The sequence below is a fragment of the Ursus arctos genome, unplaced genomic scaffold, assembly GCF_023065955.2.
Source record: "Ursus arctos isolate Adak ecotype North America unplaced genomic scaffold, UrsArc2.0 scaffold_18, whole genome shotgun sequence".
In the NCBI taxonomy this organism is placed as follows: domain Eukaryota; kingdom Metazoa; phylum Chordata; class Mammalia; order Carnivora; family Ursidae; genus Ursus; species Ursus arctos.
The window spans coordinates 47000430-47016454 of record NW_026622852.1 but is presented as its reverse complement, the minus strand read 5'-3'; the positions used below and the strand labels follow the sequence as shown (position 1 = coordinate 47016454).

General features: G+C 46.7%; 1 protein-coding gene across 10 annotated transcripts in view; it reads left to right on the top strand.

Moving 5' to 3' along the window:
* Nucleotides 1-16025, top strand: part of CDK5RAP2 (CDK5 regulatory subunit associated protein 2) — a 161664-nt gene that overhangs the window by 48488 nt on the left and 97151 nt on the right. For 8 of the 10 annotated variants that reach the window (XM_026513859.4, XM_026513860.4, XM_048223046.2 and 5 more), the window contains 3 exons: nt 31-150; nt 2467-2559; nt 9560-9778. In XM_026513859.4, the coding sequence (XP_026369644.3) occupies nt 31-150; nt 2467-2559; nt 9560-9778 (432 nt within the window). The remainder of the gene's footprint in view (nt 1-30; nt 151-2466; nt 2560-9559; nt 9779-16025) is intronic. The other 2 variants (XM_048223047.2, XM_026513864.4) reach the window with 1 other exon arrangement.

Below are 16025 nucleotides of genomic sequence, written 5' to 3'. Positions count from 1 at the left end.
CTTAGTGAATCTTTTTCTAATCTAATTTAGGCACTTCAGGAAGACCTGAGAGAGAAGGAAAGAGAAATTGCCACAGAAAAGAAAAATAGTTTAAAGAGGGATAAAGCCATTCAGGGTCTAACCATGGCATTAAAGTCAAAGGAAAAAGAGGTATGTGGTGAGTCTCATACACCCGCAGTGAGATTTTTCTTTATTAGCTTCTGTGGCTGGCCTGTCCTACCCTGAATTTTTAGCTTTAGGCAAAAAATTTATAAGAAAGCTGGGGTGAGTAGAGGGGATGGGAAAAGGGCCCGTTAGTCCATTAGAAGTGCCTTTGGAATGTCCAATCTAGTGCTATCCAGGAAAAATACTATGTAAGTTACAGGTGAATGTTTGAATTTTCTAGTTGCTACGTTAAAAGAAGTAAGAAGAAACAAGCGAAATGAACTTTAATAATATATATCCCAAATGTTATCATTTCAGCATGTAATCAATAAAGCAATAGTAGTGATGAGGTGGTTAGCATCTTCTTCGTCTTAGTGTCATGTCTGAAGTGCAGGTGTGCTTACAGCGCATCTCATTTCAGATGATCCAAATTTCAGGTGCCCTGCAGCCACAGGTGGCCAGTGGCTGCCATATTGGATGATGCCCGATCTTCTAAAGACAAGATTGAGATGAGGGACTTCTGGGAGGCAGGGCTGTGCCTTTGAGCCAGCTAGCTACTTGGGCTGTTGCCTTTGGGATTCAAGTTTGTGGCCCACGGTTCCATGCTATTTTATTATTGTTAGCATAGCAGTCTGTTGTTTTCTCAGTAACCGAGCGAGGCACGGATACAGAGAAGAAAACCCAGCCCTGCTCACAAGTCCTGTGAGGAAGAAAGACAGAGTGAAGGCGTGGTGATTGAGGGATGTGCAGGGGGCTGTGCAAGTGGAGGGCAGGGGATCTGATCCAGATTAGGGTATGTACGTGGCGAGCGGTCCTCGGAGGAGAAGGTGTCTGAGCTGAATCTTGAAGGATGAGCAGGAGTTGGTTGGGAGGGGAGGCAGAGGGGAGAGCACGGGTTAATCCCTTAAGTTAGGAAAGAGCCTGATAGGGGTTTGTGGAACCAAAAGCATTTTGAGGTTGTCCGGGCATCGAGCGCAGAACCTAAGGGAGGCTAGAGAAGAAGCCGGTGGGGTTGCACGGGGCCAGCCAGTGGGGGTGGAATGAGTCATTTTCGGCTGTTTGGGTGACATGCCACCGGAGGCTCTTCAGCGGGAGGGGTATGATCACATTTGCATTTCAGTGAGGTCTCTGGCTGTGTCTGGGGAGTGGCTTGTAGGAGGGAGAGAGTGGGGGTAGGGAGACCAGTAGCAGAGGCGAGAGCCAAGAAAGATTGAGTTAGAGCAGTGGTCATTGCTAAGCAGGAATGGAGGGGCGGGGCTTACTCAGAAATAGTTAAAAACTAGAAGTAAATTTGGGGAATTTGCTGAGGGGATGTAGGGCCGTGAGAAGGAGCAGTGGAGGACGTCTCCTGGGGTCTGGCTGGAGTGGCTGGGATGTGGTGGTGCCACCGACTCAGTTGACAGCATAGAACATGGAGAATGAGGGCAAGGTGGGTGCGGTGGTGGAGGGGATGAGTCTTTTTGCGAAGGGTGGACTGTGAGGGGCTCGTGGACCACCGTGGTGGGATGTCCAAGGGGAGATGGGTACGTCAGCCCCAAGCCTGCAGAGAGCTCAGGCGTGAGTTACAATTCCAGGAGCGGGTCTGCCTGCTTGGGAGCGTGTGGAAGGGAAAGAACAAGGCCGCGCATGGGACCACAGGGGAGAGGAATGCACGAAGGAGACAGGAATGATCGCACACAGACGAAGCGAACCAGGAGACGGTGGTGCTGCCGAAGCTAGAGAGGGGAGAGTTCGCGTAACCACCAGTGTCAGGTGTGGCAGAGACTTGGCTCGTGAGAATAGCAGTTATAATATCTACCATCGTGTAACGGGGGAGTTCAGGGCGCAGCTGAGGCTGGAGACTTCCGTGTAGAGTGGCACCAGTGGAGGGGCCGTTGTGGGTGCTGGCCGAGTCCAGGGTGTGGCCACAGGCGTCACTGCTGACTGCGGTACAGGAGAAGGTCAGCAGACATGAGAGGTTCCGGGAGTGGCCAGGCCCCTCTCTGTGGGCAGCAGTAACGTAACGCTTCGTCGCGCCGGGCGTGATTCTAGCACCAGTACCCCTCCCTTCACTTAGCCCTACTGATGTTGGAGTTGGGTGAGGAGTGGTCTCCTCGTCTTCTGGTTGCGGGAATTGAGGCTCAAAGAGATGAAGGACCTTGCTGGAAGTCGCCCAGCTAGTGAACGGCCAGAGTAGGAGTCCCCCTTCTCTGACTTCACGCCTTCCCTGACCACGAAGGCCTTGATCAGAAGACGGCGCCAGGCCGCGGGAAGAGCCCTTGAGCTGTGCGCAGGGAGGAGAGTCCTGTTGCATACCTGGCTGCTGTTCTTACTTTGACGCAGGTGGAAGCCCTTACCTCTGAGATCGAAGAGCTCAGTGCCGCCTTTGCGAAAGTCACAGAGGCCCCCCCGGAAGCACAGACACAGAAATTCCAGGTAAGCGTGCGCTTGACCCCTGGGGACAGTAAGATCTGGCAGCGGAGAGGAACCCAGGAAAACTCTGCGTGGCCTGTAGTAATGGAGTTCCAGTCTCATTGAAGGACATTCTCTTCCAGCTCTAGGGGCTTCTCTAGCCCCCTCCTCACTACGATAATGGCAGTGGTGGCAGCGACCCCCACGGTTAGGAGACTGTGCAAGATGTGTGTTGTCTCCTGTCATCTCCACAACCCCGTGGGGAAGGGTGTTATCATCCCCCTGTATTGGTGGGGTTTTTGAAGCTCAGCGAGGGTGGGCAGCTTATTCACTGCCACACAGCTCGCAAGGGGCAGAGCCAGGATTTAGATGTAGTAACTACTGATGGTAACAGCTGACGTTTGTTGAACACATACTGTGGGCCAAGCCCTGTGTTCAGTGCTCTCTGGATTAGCTCGGGGGATCTCTACAGCAGATCACGAAGGAGGCACTGTTAATATCCAGGTTCAGAGAGTCAAGTAACTTGCATAGGGTCACAAAGTGGGAAGTGAGAGAGGCAGGATTTGCCCGAGAGCCGGTCTCACTCCCAGGCTTGTGCTTTTACCTGCCCCTGCCCCCGCCCCGCCACCTGGTTTCTTTAGTCCAGCTGCTCCCTGCCACGTGTCACTTCCACACCTTGATGATTTGACCTGCTTTTTCTCCTTTTTTCCCCCCAGCCTTGTACTCCAAGGACTCTTGCTGGTCACCTCCTTGATGTTCCACCTTTTTGGTTAATTTTAGTTTTGTGTTTTTAATTATTTTAATATTTTCTTGCCATGTTTCTAGTTTCTCTATACAGTGTATCCATATTACTAATAATGAGCCAATAAGGTTCCATTGTCTGAGTAAGCCCCATACTGCTTAAAGCTCTCCCTGCCACCTCTCCCCCATGGTATTTTTGGTTATAAAGTAGAAGTTAGAAGTTAAATCTAATTTAAGACTGCTTGATTCCTAAGATTCATGTCCCACGTCTTATCTTTTGTAGAGCTCTGGTTCACAGTAAGAATAATTGAAGTAATTTGGTTTAAATCATGGTGCACTAAAAGCATAGGCAAGTCTCTGCCTTTGGAATCTCAGATTCGCCTCCCCCACCATTTGGTTGATGAAGTGGAGCTGGGATTACACTGAGGTGTTTTTTTCTCCCCTTGCTTTGAAAATGACAAGTTTTAAAAGCTGAATTCTTAGGAAAACCATTGATATTTCCTACTGCTTGAGAAAAAGAATCTGTTGGCAGTTGACAAGCATAGAGACCAGTCGGACATCCCTGTAATCGTTGCTATTTTGCTTGTCATGTTGGGCCTTGAAGGAAAGACACTAGTCTTTTTTTTTTTTTAAGATTTTATTTATTTATTTGTCAGAGAGAGAGAGAGTGTGCTTGCACAAGCCGGGGGAGGGGCAGGTAGAGGGAGAAGCAGATTCCCTGCTGAGCAAGGAGCCCGACGTGGGACTTGATCCCAGGACCCTGGATGGTAACCTGAGCCAAATGCAGACGCTTAACCGACTGAACCACCCAGGTGCCCAAGAAACTAGTCTTATACATTTAAATGTTACCTAGATTTATCACATAACATTTATTAATTTCCTAACCGTCAGTCCTAGTTGAAAGACTTTCAGAATGATTTTGGAGGCCTTGTCGCAGTGTTGGCTGGGTTTCTTGTCTTGCAAGATACAGAGGTTTTGAACTTTTGGAAGTCCTTAGGCTCTGCATGCCTGCTTGGCTGTTCCGAGAGTGCTCCTTTAATCCTTACCAACAGAGGTAGCATGTTTATGGTTTGGCAGGTTGTTGGGACTTGAACTCAAGTCTGACTCCAGAATCTGTATTCTTGCCACTGTTCTGATTGCGTGCGTGTGTGTGCGCACGTGTGCGTGAGTGTGAGTATGCGAGTAAATGCATGCAATGTGCTTATTTGGGCTGTTTCATTACAAGGTCTGCGTTGTTTGAATGTGGCATGGGCCCTTGAAAATGTATTTTCTTTCGCATAGTGGGACTTTTTGGGGATGTCATGGGATTTGAACTAATCGTGCCTTGGGTAGAATGGCCAAAGTTCACAGGGTTGGGTTAAGCCTGACATTGAGATGACAGCCGTGATACTCCCATTCTTGGAGCGGTTGCCACAGTGCAGAGGTGTGAGTTCTAGTCACAGGTGTGCCTCTGTGAAGGTTGCAATGTGGGGTGCCGGGTGCTACCTCCAGACCCGTTAAAAAGTATGTATTTGCCAATTGGAAATACAGGTTTCCCCTGCTATCCAAAAGTAGAGCTTTCGTATGAAATCTTCATCAGCCAAAATGGCATAAAGCAAAGAAGCAATTCCCATTAATTTGCATGGGAAAATGTTTGAGCATTCTCAGACCCAAAAAACAACCTCTCTTTTTTAGGCTTTTCTGACACCTTAGGACACATCATCTTGCTAAGAGATACACAAAATAAATCAAGATAAAGCACAGATGGTCGCAGGACACCGCTGCTCGGAGCTGTGGTGGTTGAGAGGCTCGGTATGGTTCCCAGGCAAGGAGCTCGGTGGGGTCACCGTCTCTGCTCTGGGTGCCTCTGCCTCTGTAATGGCTCACTGCAGAACAAACGCGGAATGCCCTTTTCACGTAAACATTTTTTCCTTATTGAAGTGTAGTTGACCTACAATATTATATTAGTTGCAGGTGTAAAACATAGTGATTGAACGTTTATACGTATTACGAAGTGATCACAATAAATCTAGCTACCACCTGTCACCACGCGTAGTTGTTACAGTGTTATTAACTGTATTCTCTGTGCTGTACATTACGTCCTTGTGACCTATTTTATAACTGGAAGTTTGAACCTTTTATTAATCCCATTCTTCTGTTTTGCCCGTCTCTCCACCCCCTCTCCTCTGGCAACCACCGAATTGCTCTCTCTATCCGTGAGTATAACTGGGTGCCTTTTTTTCATAGAAGTGCAAATCCTCTTCTGATTTCTTTTGGTTAGTGAGAACAGGTGCTATTTAGGTCTTTTGGAAAAACGAAGTGGCGTAACTCGAACTTCTCAAGTGGGCAAACCTGTGCATTATTTCTCCTCCCCTCCCTGCTCGGGTATAAAAGTAAAATTGCACATTGTAGGAATTTATAAAATACTTAGAACAGTGGAAAGAGGTTGATAGATGTCACCAATAAACTCATATCTAAAGTGGTTCACTGTTAACACCTTGACTCTTTCGATGTGCGTTTACACATACATATAACCTTTGAAAAAGTAGATGGGATCATAATACCTATTTTGTTCTATGATCTTTTTTTCATCTAATAGTCTTATCATGACAATATATATAGATCTACCCACTTCTTTTTTAAAATTTTCATTTTGGGGGCGCCTGGGTGGCTTAATTGTTAAGTGGCTGCCTTCGGCTCAGGGCGTGATCCCAGCGTTCTGGGATCGAGCCCCGCATCGGGCTCTCTGCTCCCCTGGGAGCCTGCTTCTTCCTCTCCCACTCCCCCACTTGTGTTTCCTCTCTCGCTGGCTGTCTCTGTCTCTCTGTCGAATAAATAAATAAAAATCTTAAAAAAATAAAATTTAATTTAATTTTCATTTTGAAATAATTGTAGATTCACAAGCAGTAGATTTCTGTATATTTTATCTAGTTCTCCCAAAGGCGACATCTTCCCTAACTTTAGTAACAATATCACAACCAGGACATCGGTATTGGTGCAATCCAGGTTCTTACTCCGATTTCAGCAGTTGACATGCACTCGTGTGTGTGTGTTTATCCCTATGCTTTTTAAACAGCCGCATGTAGTCCACGGTATGTATGTACCGTATTATTTTTACTGGGGTGAACGTGGATGGGACATGTTTTTGAATCTTGACTCTGCTCTTCACTACCGCCGTAGCCGTGCACAAGATATTTGAGCTCTCCCAGCCTGCTTACCCAGCGTAAAATCCGGATAATCACACTTAGGTCACATAATCCTTACAAGGATTACAGGAGACAGGATACCTGGGCACAGATAGTAACTCAGTAAACGTTGTCAACTCATCCTTAAGTTGGGTAGTATCATCTTCCGGCATAAAAATATAGTAGTTACTTTGGTCAGTTTTTCAAAGTCTCTGTTAATGGTGTTGCGCAAATAGCTTTCAGTTTGAGGAAACTCTCCGCAGTGTCTCTTGATTGGGAATGGAAGATCGTGCACGCGCCGGGCCATAGGAGCTAGATTTATGGGACCCGCAGCCCCGGACACGGGACTTTCAGTTTCACCTTTCATGTTCACGACAACCCCGTGAAATAGAGATTTCACAGACGAGGAAGTTGAGCTGCAGAAAAGTTAACTCCTCCCAAGTCACGTAGCTAGAGCTGGGCTTTGAACCCTGGGCTCTGTGACTCTCTCTTTATTAGACTCATGTTTCTGCACTGTGGGCCACAGTGATTTGGCTCGTACGATGTTTGGCCTTGAGTTTCTGGCTACGTCTAATTGTGCCAAATGTTTGCTGCCCATTTGTAAGCCCCCCTCTGATGACACGGAATTCAGAAGGCAGTGTGTCACACAGGAAAAGGTACAAAACTTTCCGAAGTGTCTCAGAGGGCCATTTAAGGAAAACTGAACATGGAAAGTATCTTTATGGGGTGAGTATGCATTTGAACTTTTTAAAAGAGGCTCTGTCATTGTTATTTGCACGATAACCCACAGAACGTTCATCACTTTATGATAACTATTATTATAATCGTCACCATGGCTGGCCTGTGTTTAACAAGCTCCTCATTAGTGTTCCTGTGTGCAGGCTTCCTCTCCTTGAATTCAGTCTTTTTTTAATTCTTGCTAGTTTATTGGTGTTAATTGGAATGTTCCCTGGAATGGGCGCGGCAGTGTGGTGCTGTGGAGAGAGTCCCAGACTTAATCACTTACGGTCTGATGACAGGCTCGTCACTGAACAGTTTGAGCCTCAGTTGCTTAGATGGGGACGGTAATGTGTCCTTCGTAGGGTTGCTGTGAGAAGTGGAGATACAGTGTGTGCAAAAGCACCTGGTTAACTCCTCCTGTGTAACCCGTGCTTAGTAAAAGGTAACATGAAAATGGCTCAAGATGAGCATTTTTCCTATCATTGTTTGTCTTTTGTTTTTTGAGTTTATTTAAATAAGCATTGCCCCGGATACTTTTTTTTAGGCCTCGTGACCTTGGTTTCCCATTCTGTTTAAAAATTTTGATTTTAGGGGCGCCCGGGTGGCTCAGTCGGTTAAGCGTCTGCCTTCAGCTCAGGTCATGATCCCATGTCCTCTGGCTCCCTGCTTAGTGAGAAGCCTGCTTCTATCTCTCCCTCTGCCCCTTCCTCTGCTCATGTGCGCGCTCTCTCTCTCTCTCTCTCAAATAAATAAATAAATAAATATTTTGATTTTAAAGGAAAGTAAAACAGAAGCTTCTATAAAATCCACTTTGAAATGTGAATGGGGTTCGCCCCCAGTCCCTGTTGCTAGGTCTTAAATAGCAGTGGGGAAACCTGGGATGGTTGGGCCTCACCTCTCCCAGATTAACTGTGGCTGTAGCCTACCTCTCCTGACAACTAGGACTCAGCTAGCATTGGTGGTAGAGTTGGAAAGCCTGGAACGGCCAAGAAGCTGGAGCTAGTCCCTTCACCCCGAGTTGTGGCCTTGACAGCTCACGTGTCCCTTGTTTTAGAATTTTTAATCATGAGCCTTTGTCTAATCCAAAGAACAGATTAAAAAAAAAGTTTATTTCCCCCTGATTATAAGTAATATATATGCTTCAAATTTTCTTTTGGGGGGGCTAGAAGGAAGGAAAAAAAAAGGGGAATCAGGAGATCACCCAGCCACGCTGTTAACATCCTGATGTTTTTCTTTCTCGGCTTTCTCCTATGCATAGATTTTATTTTTTAGAGCATTCACAATTTAATCTTTATTTTTTCGTATCATGTGTGATTTGGAATATCCCCATGTTACACGTTTTTCCTGTTAACAGTAAATCTGTGAGGGATGACTGTCCATACGGCTTTTCCCCCCTTATATTTGGGATTCTTCCCCTGAGATTGAATCCGGGGAGTGGAATCATTGGGACGAGTGTGAACACGTCTATCCTGTACGCACATACTTGATATATATAATCTGTCCACAGAGAGTTACATTAATTCACCTTCCTGCCAGTGTACTTCTTGGCTTCTGGATGCTTGTTGGTCAGTTCTTGAAAAGTTACTATTAATTGTGTTGCTTTATAGTAAGTTTGCCAGCACTAGATACTCTCATTAAAACCATCTTGTTAAATCAAAGCTTGTTTTAATTTGCTCTTTTTGATTATTGGGGAGTTATAGTATTTCTTCAAATACTTGATAATCACATATGTGTTTTCTTTTCTACTAAACTGTGTGTTAATGAAGTAAGGATGTTCTGGACACGATTAACCTTTGGACTCCGCCGAATTTATAGCCGCTTGCAGTGGCCATGGGGCTGCCATGCCAACCACTTCTGCTTCTCCAGATGACTTTGGGTCTGAGCTGCTCTAACCTCTGTGAGCATTGCCCGTGCTTGGGTCTGACTCTGCCGGTGGGATGGCACCCTTCATGTTCTACCTTTTATAAATAACTTGTTGAAGTTGTTTTTCTTTTTTAAACCATTACAAAAGTAACATGCTCAGTAACCTTAGAACATTTGAAAAAAGTGGAAGGAGAAAATCATCCATGTACCCACCCAACTAAAGACAGTTTCTGACATTCTGTGCTTTTCCCTTGTAGTCTTTAAAAAAAAAAAAAAGCTTCTTTTACACAGTTGTAACCTTTTCCCCCTTAACATCAGCATCGTAACATCCACATGGTCACATGATCCTCACTCTGCGCTGTTTCAGAATCTTCGGATTATTTGTGCTTTGGGTCCTGGAGGCTGTTTATGTTAATCTTCTTCTTTTCGTTCCTTAACTCCCTTCCCCCCACTGCAAGGTGAAGAAGGAGCACAGATTTTTGGTCTGTTTAGTGTGCTGCAGAAGTCAGCTCATCCCCGTCTCCCTCCTCTCGTAGGGGTCCGAAGATTATGAGGCCGCTCTGCTAGAGAAGGCAGCCCTTTTGGCCCAGCTGAACTCCGAAAACCTCACCAAGAATGCAGAGAACCACAGACTGCGTAGGAACATTAAGAAGGTCACCCAGGAGCTGAGCACGCTGCAGCAGGAGAGGGAGAGGCTGGAGAAGGATTTGGAGGAAGCCCGTCGTGAGAGGGGCAGAGGCGACCACACCATCCGCGTGAGCCGCTGTGGCGTGGTCGGGCTGGGGCTCTTGACGGCTGTTTCTGGCTTTAGGGACGTCTTCTCTGCAGAAGACTTAGAACAGTCTGAAAAATGTAAAGGAGAGCATATTTCACTCATCCTCTCATGATCTTGAAATTTTCTCTTTCCCTGTCTTTCATATGCACAGGTGTGCGCGCGCACACACACACATTGGTATCAAGCTGGAAATGTGGTGTTGCGTCTTGTAATTCAATGTTCTCTTTTTGGCACGTTGCCATGTTACGAGTGTTCTTCAGAAACGTGTTTTAGTTTCTTGGTGCAAGCATAGTATTTCATCACCTGGATGTGCCACAGTTTCCTTAGTCCCTTACGGTAGAACATGTAGGTCGTTACACTTTTTTTTTTTTGCCTTATAACAAATGCGATAGCAAATGTCCTTGTATCTAAATATTTTTCCATCGATTATTTCCTGCTAGAGGCATGATTATCCGCTCAAAGAGTACTTGTGTTTTTAACGCTGTTATATAGGTATACTCAAATTGTTTCCCAGAATGATTATACCAGGTTTCTCTTTATGAGAGTGGTCCTTTTTTAAAGACTATTTATTCAGCATTGGATGTTAGCATTTAAAAAATTCTCTCTGGATTTGGTAGGCAAAAAATAGTTTATCTTTAAAAATTCCTATTATAGGGGCACTTGGGTGGCTCAGTCAGTTAAGTAACCAACTCTTTATGTTTTTTTATTTTTTATTTTTACAAGATTTTATTTATTTGTTTGTTTGTTTGCTTATTTACTTAGAGTGAATGGGGGAAGGGGGAGAGGGAGAGAGCCGAAATCAAGAGCCGGTTCCTTAACTGACTAAGCCACCCAGGTGCTCCAAGCATCTAATTCTTTTTTTTTTTTTTTAAAGATTTTATTTATTTAGTTGACAGAGACAGCCAGCGAGAGAGGGAACACAAGCAGGGGGAGTGGGAGAGGAAGAAGCAGGCTCATAGCAGAGGAGCCTGATGCAGGGCTCGATCCCATAACGCCGGGACCACGCCCTGAGCCGAAGGCAGACGCTTAACGACTGCGCTACCCAGGCGCCCCCAAGCATCTAATTCTTGATTTTGGCTCAGGTCATGATCTCAGGGGTCTTGGGATTGAGCCCTGCTTGGACTTCGTGCTCAGTGGAGGGTCTGCTTGTCCCTTTCCCTCTGCCCCCTCCCCCGCTTGTTCTCTCTCTCTCTCTCTCTCAAATAAATAAATAAATCTTTAAAAAAAATTTTCTATTATATTTAAATTTAAGTATTCAGCATCCTGAGAGTCATGTCCAGATGCATAGCCTTGGTGCTGGCAGGTGGGATAGGGTCTGAGTCTGAGTGATCGTTGACACGTTATGAATAACCATCGTGGGCACCCTGGACAGGCAGAGGACCTCACATGGACAGTCATCAGAGTAGAGGTCTCAACGGGAGCTTCCGGTACTACAGTTGAGTTCTCCAGTGGCTGCTGTGGGCAGGGATGTCAGGCTCCACTGCTTGAAATCCTAACTCTAACATGGACATGAGAATTGAAGTACAAATGTTTGTATATTTTAACAAATATATTAATGAACATCAAGGGAACGGTAATGGAAATTTAGAAAAATAAAACATCACCATGCCCCTAACACAACAACTCTTCCTGGTTTTCAGTGTCACCCTTCAGACCTGGTGCAACCGGGCCCCTAATCTAGTCTGGGGCTGACTCCTGTTCTGTGTTCTTTGAGCCCTTACTTCATCGTGGACATCTTTCTATGTTGTGTGGCCTCCAGAACGATCGTGCTGAATGGTGCATGCTCTTCACTGAATACAATTCACATGCTTCACTCAGCTGCCTGCTCTCTCGGACACCTTGGTTGTTTAAATGATGCCACAATAACATCTTTGGGCATAAAGGCATTTTCCCTTGAAGTTCCTAGGATTTGAGTGAGTTTACTAGGTCAGATGGCACTAATACTTTACACTTGTTAATCATGTTGCCAAAACATTTGCCCAAAGGGCTGGCCCAATTTACGTGGCCACCAGCGATCTTGGAGTGTAGCAGTTCACTGTGTGTTATTAAAGTATCTATTTCCTGTATGTTATTGACCACCAAGTGAACCTGGTTTAGATGTTGATGTAAGTATAAGACGTGACCTCTGAAAGTTTTATCGTTTCTAAGGGCGATGGAGATGTTCTACATGACAAAATGCAAAGCAGCTTAAAATCTGTAGAGTCAGTGCAAAAGATCCTTGTGGGATGGAGTAGTCGGGAAACCTTCCAGGAGGAGGTGACACTTGAGTTGAGTGAGAGGAATAAGGTTTGAGTAGTGTGCTGTATGGAGGAGGTAAAGACAAGACCGGCCAGATGGTCTTTGTATAGAGGAACAGTTTTCATAGTCAGGTCTCACTCCCTTACTGCTGGATAACTGCATCTTAGTTTAAAATAGCTTGTTCCCTCGTCCGCCTCCCCTCCCCCCACTGTCATTAGAAAAAGGTTCATTCAATAGAATTTGGATTGGGGACACACAACAAGTACATATATATCTCTATAAAATAAGTAATTTTTTTACATTATAACTTACTCTTACATCTGAAACGGCTGCATAGTATTACATCGAGTGGAGATGCCGTAATTTATTTTCCTGTCCCTCTGGTGTCAGACATTGTTTGGTGGCTCCATGATTCACTTATTCACGTAAACCTTGGCGCTTCTGGACTAGTGCTGGACTGCTGTTGACAGCTGGTCGTATTCCTGTGTAATGCGTACACATCCTTGTAAGGAGGCAAGCGCTGTTTGGTGAAGAGAGAAGGGGAACGTGACCGTGAGGAAGGGTTTGGGGTCCAGTATACCGTGGGCAGGAGGGTTTTTGTTTTTGTTTATTTTGCCAGTGACAGAAACCCACCTTGAACTAACTTAGGCAAAAGGAGGACTTTCTTGCCTGGTGTGGCTACAGTGCTGGAGGGACAGAGAGACTGGGACACGGCCCGGACCGAAGCTCGCGCTCTGGGAGCCGGCTTCTTTCTCTCGCGTCTCCTTACTCCAGGTGCTGGTGGTTGGACCATCGTTGCCGTCCTGCTGGGGTCGCATATTCCCAGCTTATTACGTAGGAGGAAGGAGGACTCTCAACACTCCATTGCCCCCGCTGCCTCCCTGTCAGTACGTGACGTGGGTCACGTACCCCTTCTTCTTTGTCAGGAGTGTGTGCGTGTGCTCAGGGGCGCACGCGCACGAGTCCCATCATTGACAGCCTCCTCTAGAAGCACGTGTTTGGGAGGGATGAGCAGTTACCCAGACCAGAGCCACCACTACCTACTCTAAATGCTTACCTCAGGTGGACATGACCGTGACCCAGTGCTTTCCAGCATCCCCTCATGACTTCTTTCCTCCATCAGGTTATGTCTGTGTTTCTGGTGAGATGGTTTGGCCATGGTGTCTTGCCTTTGGTGTCTGCCCTGCAGCACCGTGGTATCTCCATGTTACGGTCTGAGAATTTGGCTGTGTCTGTCTCATGTGAATGCTTCACACCGGACATTGGGGCGCTGGCTTGTTCAGCGTCTGGGGAGCATCACGGGCGGCGTTGTGCCTTCTGGTGCCGGGGTGAATGCAGAGATGGAGCGGGACCTGCTGGCCCTGCTCGTCTTGTCTGCCTGATCTGTAACAGGTCCTCTAATGAACTAGATTCACTCACCAGCTGCTGCTGCTGTTGCTTGTGGATTGAAACAAACAAACACGCAGACTTTTTAGTGGCCTCTCTTTTTTCTTTCTTTTTTGGGGGTGGAGGGGCAGAGGGAGAGGGAGAGAAAGAATCTTAAGCAGGCTCCATGCTCAACACGGAGCCCAAGACGGGGCTTGATCTCAGGACCCTGAGATGATGACCTGAGCCAAAATCAGGAGTTGGGCGCTTGACCAACTGAGCTACCCAGGAGCCCCTAGTGCCTCTATTTCTGCCCTGGCAAAGGAAAGGAATCCGTGCACGCATTCAGCAACATGGAACACCATGCAGGCCCTCTGCTGGGCGTGGGGACAGTTCCACAACAGCGGTGTGAACAGAGTACCACGAAACACAGAGCACGGAAGTGGCTTGCAGGATCAGAGAAGGCTCTTGGGAAAAGGAGCTTGTAAACTGGTTGGTTCTGAAGCTTGAGTTAAATAAAAGTTAATCAGTAGGCAAGGGGGCAGGGGGTTTTGTATGGAGAGCAAAGGCACAGAGGTATGAGAGCACATGGTGTTTTTGGGGAAACAAAACAATGTCCAATTTGAAGTCTTCTGAAGTATTATTTAGAACTTTAAAGATTGTAATTTATTCCTTTTGATGTTTCAAAAACATTTTCAGAGGTTTATGGGAAGTCATAAAAATGAGATTAAAAATAAAGGTAAAGGCATTCAGGTCAAGGAACAAAGAAGGTGGCTAGTGAAATGGAAGCAGAGTGAATAAAGAGAAATGCACGCTCTGGTGCCCAACCCAGTACCAAAGATGGGGGCTCAAATCCAGCTGTGGCTCCTGACAGCGAAAGTAATAAAGGAAATTCAGTTACACGGTCTCCAGGGTCTGAAGATGAACAGGTTAAAGTAAAAGGACAGCTCTGGCTGGCACTCAGACCCAAGGGCAGTATTGCCTCTGGTGGGCCGCTGGAGGGTTCTGGGAGCAGGACAGAGCCTTTGACGGTACCACCTGCAATGAGAGCAGTGTGGCGGCCCCATCTGCGCCGCCCAAGTCCGTGAGCTTATGGAGTACGGTTTCCAGTCCCTGGGACGGTGTCTGGCTGTTTCCCATTATTCTTGTTTCTTGGACAAGAACTGACAACTCAGAAATGTCTCAGCCCTGTTTATAGATGAGCCCCGACTCCGAGCCTTTGTGGGGGGCCTTCAAAGCATACTGGTTGTTGCTGTTGTTTTAGCATTCCCTGGATTCTTTCTGACGGTCAGCCAACCGGTTCTGTTTTGAGTGTGATCAAACCATCCTTCGCTCATGCCAGGGAGCCTTCCTGCCTGGTCACTGTGCTTGTACTAAGCTTTCCGGGGGGAGACGGCGTCTGTGTGGATGGGCGTCTTGCGGCTGGGGCGTGTGGGTCCACTGTGTCAGATGGTGCCAGGCACTGTGAGGTTTGGCCGCGATGCTCTGTTTGTCCTGTTCGTTCGCATTGCCTGCAATTGCCGCGACCAGCTGACTCAGCCCGTGGTATCCTTTGCAGTGGTTCATCCGTTTATCCGAGGGACATTTGTGGAGTGCTTGCAGCGGGGCAGGCACTGTCGGTAGGCTCTGGTGAATACAAGCTTTGGTTTTTACTTGGGAGGTCTTTCTACAGCCAGAAAGGTCCAAACATGAGGGTCTCAACGGATAGATCCCCTTTATTGTATTATACTTCCTTGCCACCAGAGGGACCCACCTCCCCACAAGGACTTTCAGGAGGCCTTTGCCACAGACCAACAACGAATCTGGTATTACCAAGTCGGTGTCTTAACTGTGATGTTGAACGTGTCCTGGTTTGTGTGGTTTATAGCAGGGTGCTACTCGGACTGTCACATCCTTGCCCCCACACCTGCACTTTGATACATTGTTTGGCTCCAGAGACTTAAGGCTCTCCTTTTAGTATGTACCTATGTGTGCACGTGCATGTGTGCTCTGTGTGTGTGTGTGTGTGTGTGTGTGTGTGTGTGTGTTTGGTGGAAAGTGATAGAGGTAAACCTTTATTTTAGATTTGCTCTTTCTGGTTCAAGCGTTCTGTATGCTGCTCGGGGTGGATGGGGGAGAGGAGCAAGTGCTAGTCTTTTTTTTTTTTCTCCTTTATAAGGAACGTATACAAGACATTGGTTTAGCTGTATTCCCCAGACTGTCTCATAATGCTCTCATCTGTTACAAGGCCTGTCATCCACTCCTCTGACAAGTGTGTGCTTCAGTACCTGGGCACTTAGCTCTGTGGGGATGCATTTGCTGGCTAAAGCCCAAAAATCTAATTAAAGTTGTACCCGTCACCCAGCTGGCTAATCCCATGTGCTTTGACAGGAGCAGGTTTAATTTCAGGGTAGTTCATCCTGAACCCCTCTGGTTTCACATGTGTTTGTTGATGGATAGCTCCAGACGAGATTCTGACAGCGTTCAGAGCATCCCTAGTGATCCATAGTCAAAACATGGCGTTTGGAGACAGTGTCTGTAGGCTGGTTAGGTAGGCCGAGGACCCCAGACTTGAGGTCAGGGGATTCTTACTAAGAATCACAGCTCCCCTTGCCTTGTTTTTGTTTTACTCAGGTATAACGAGT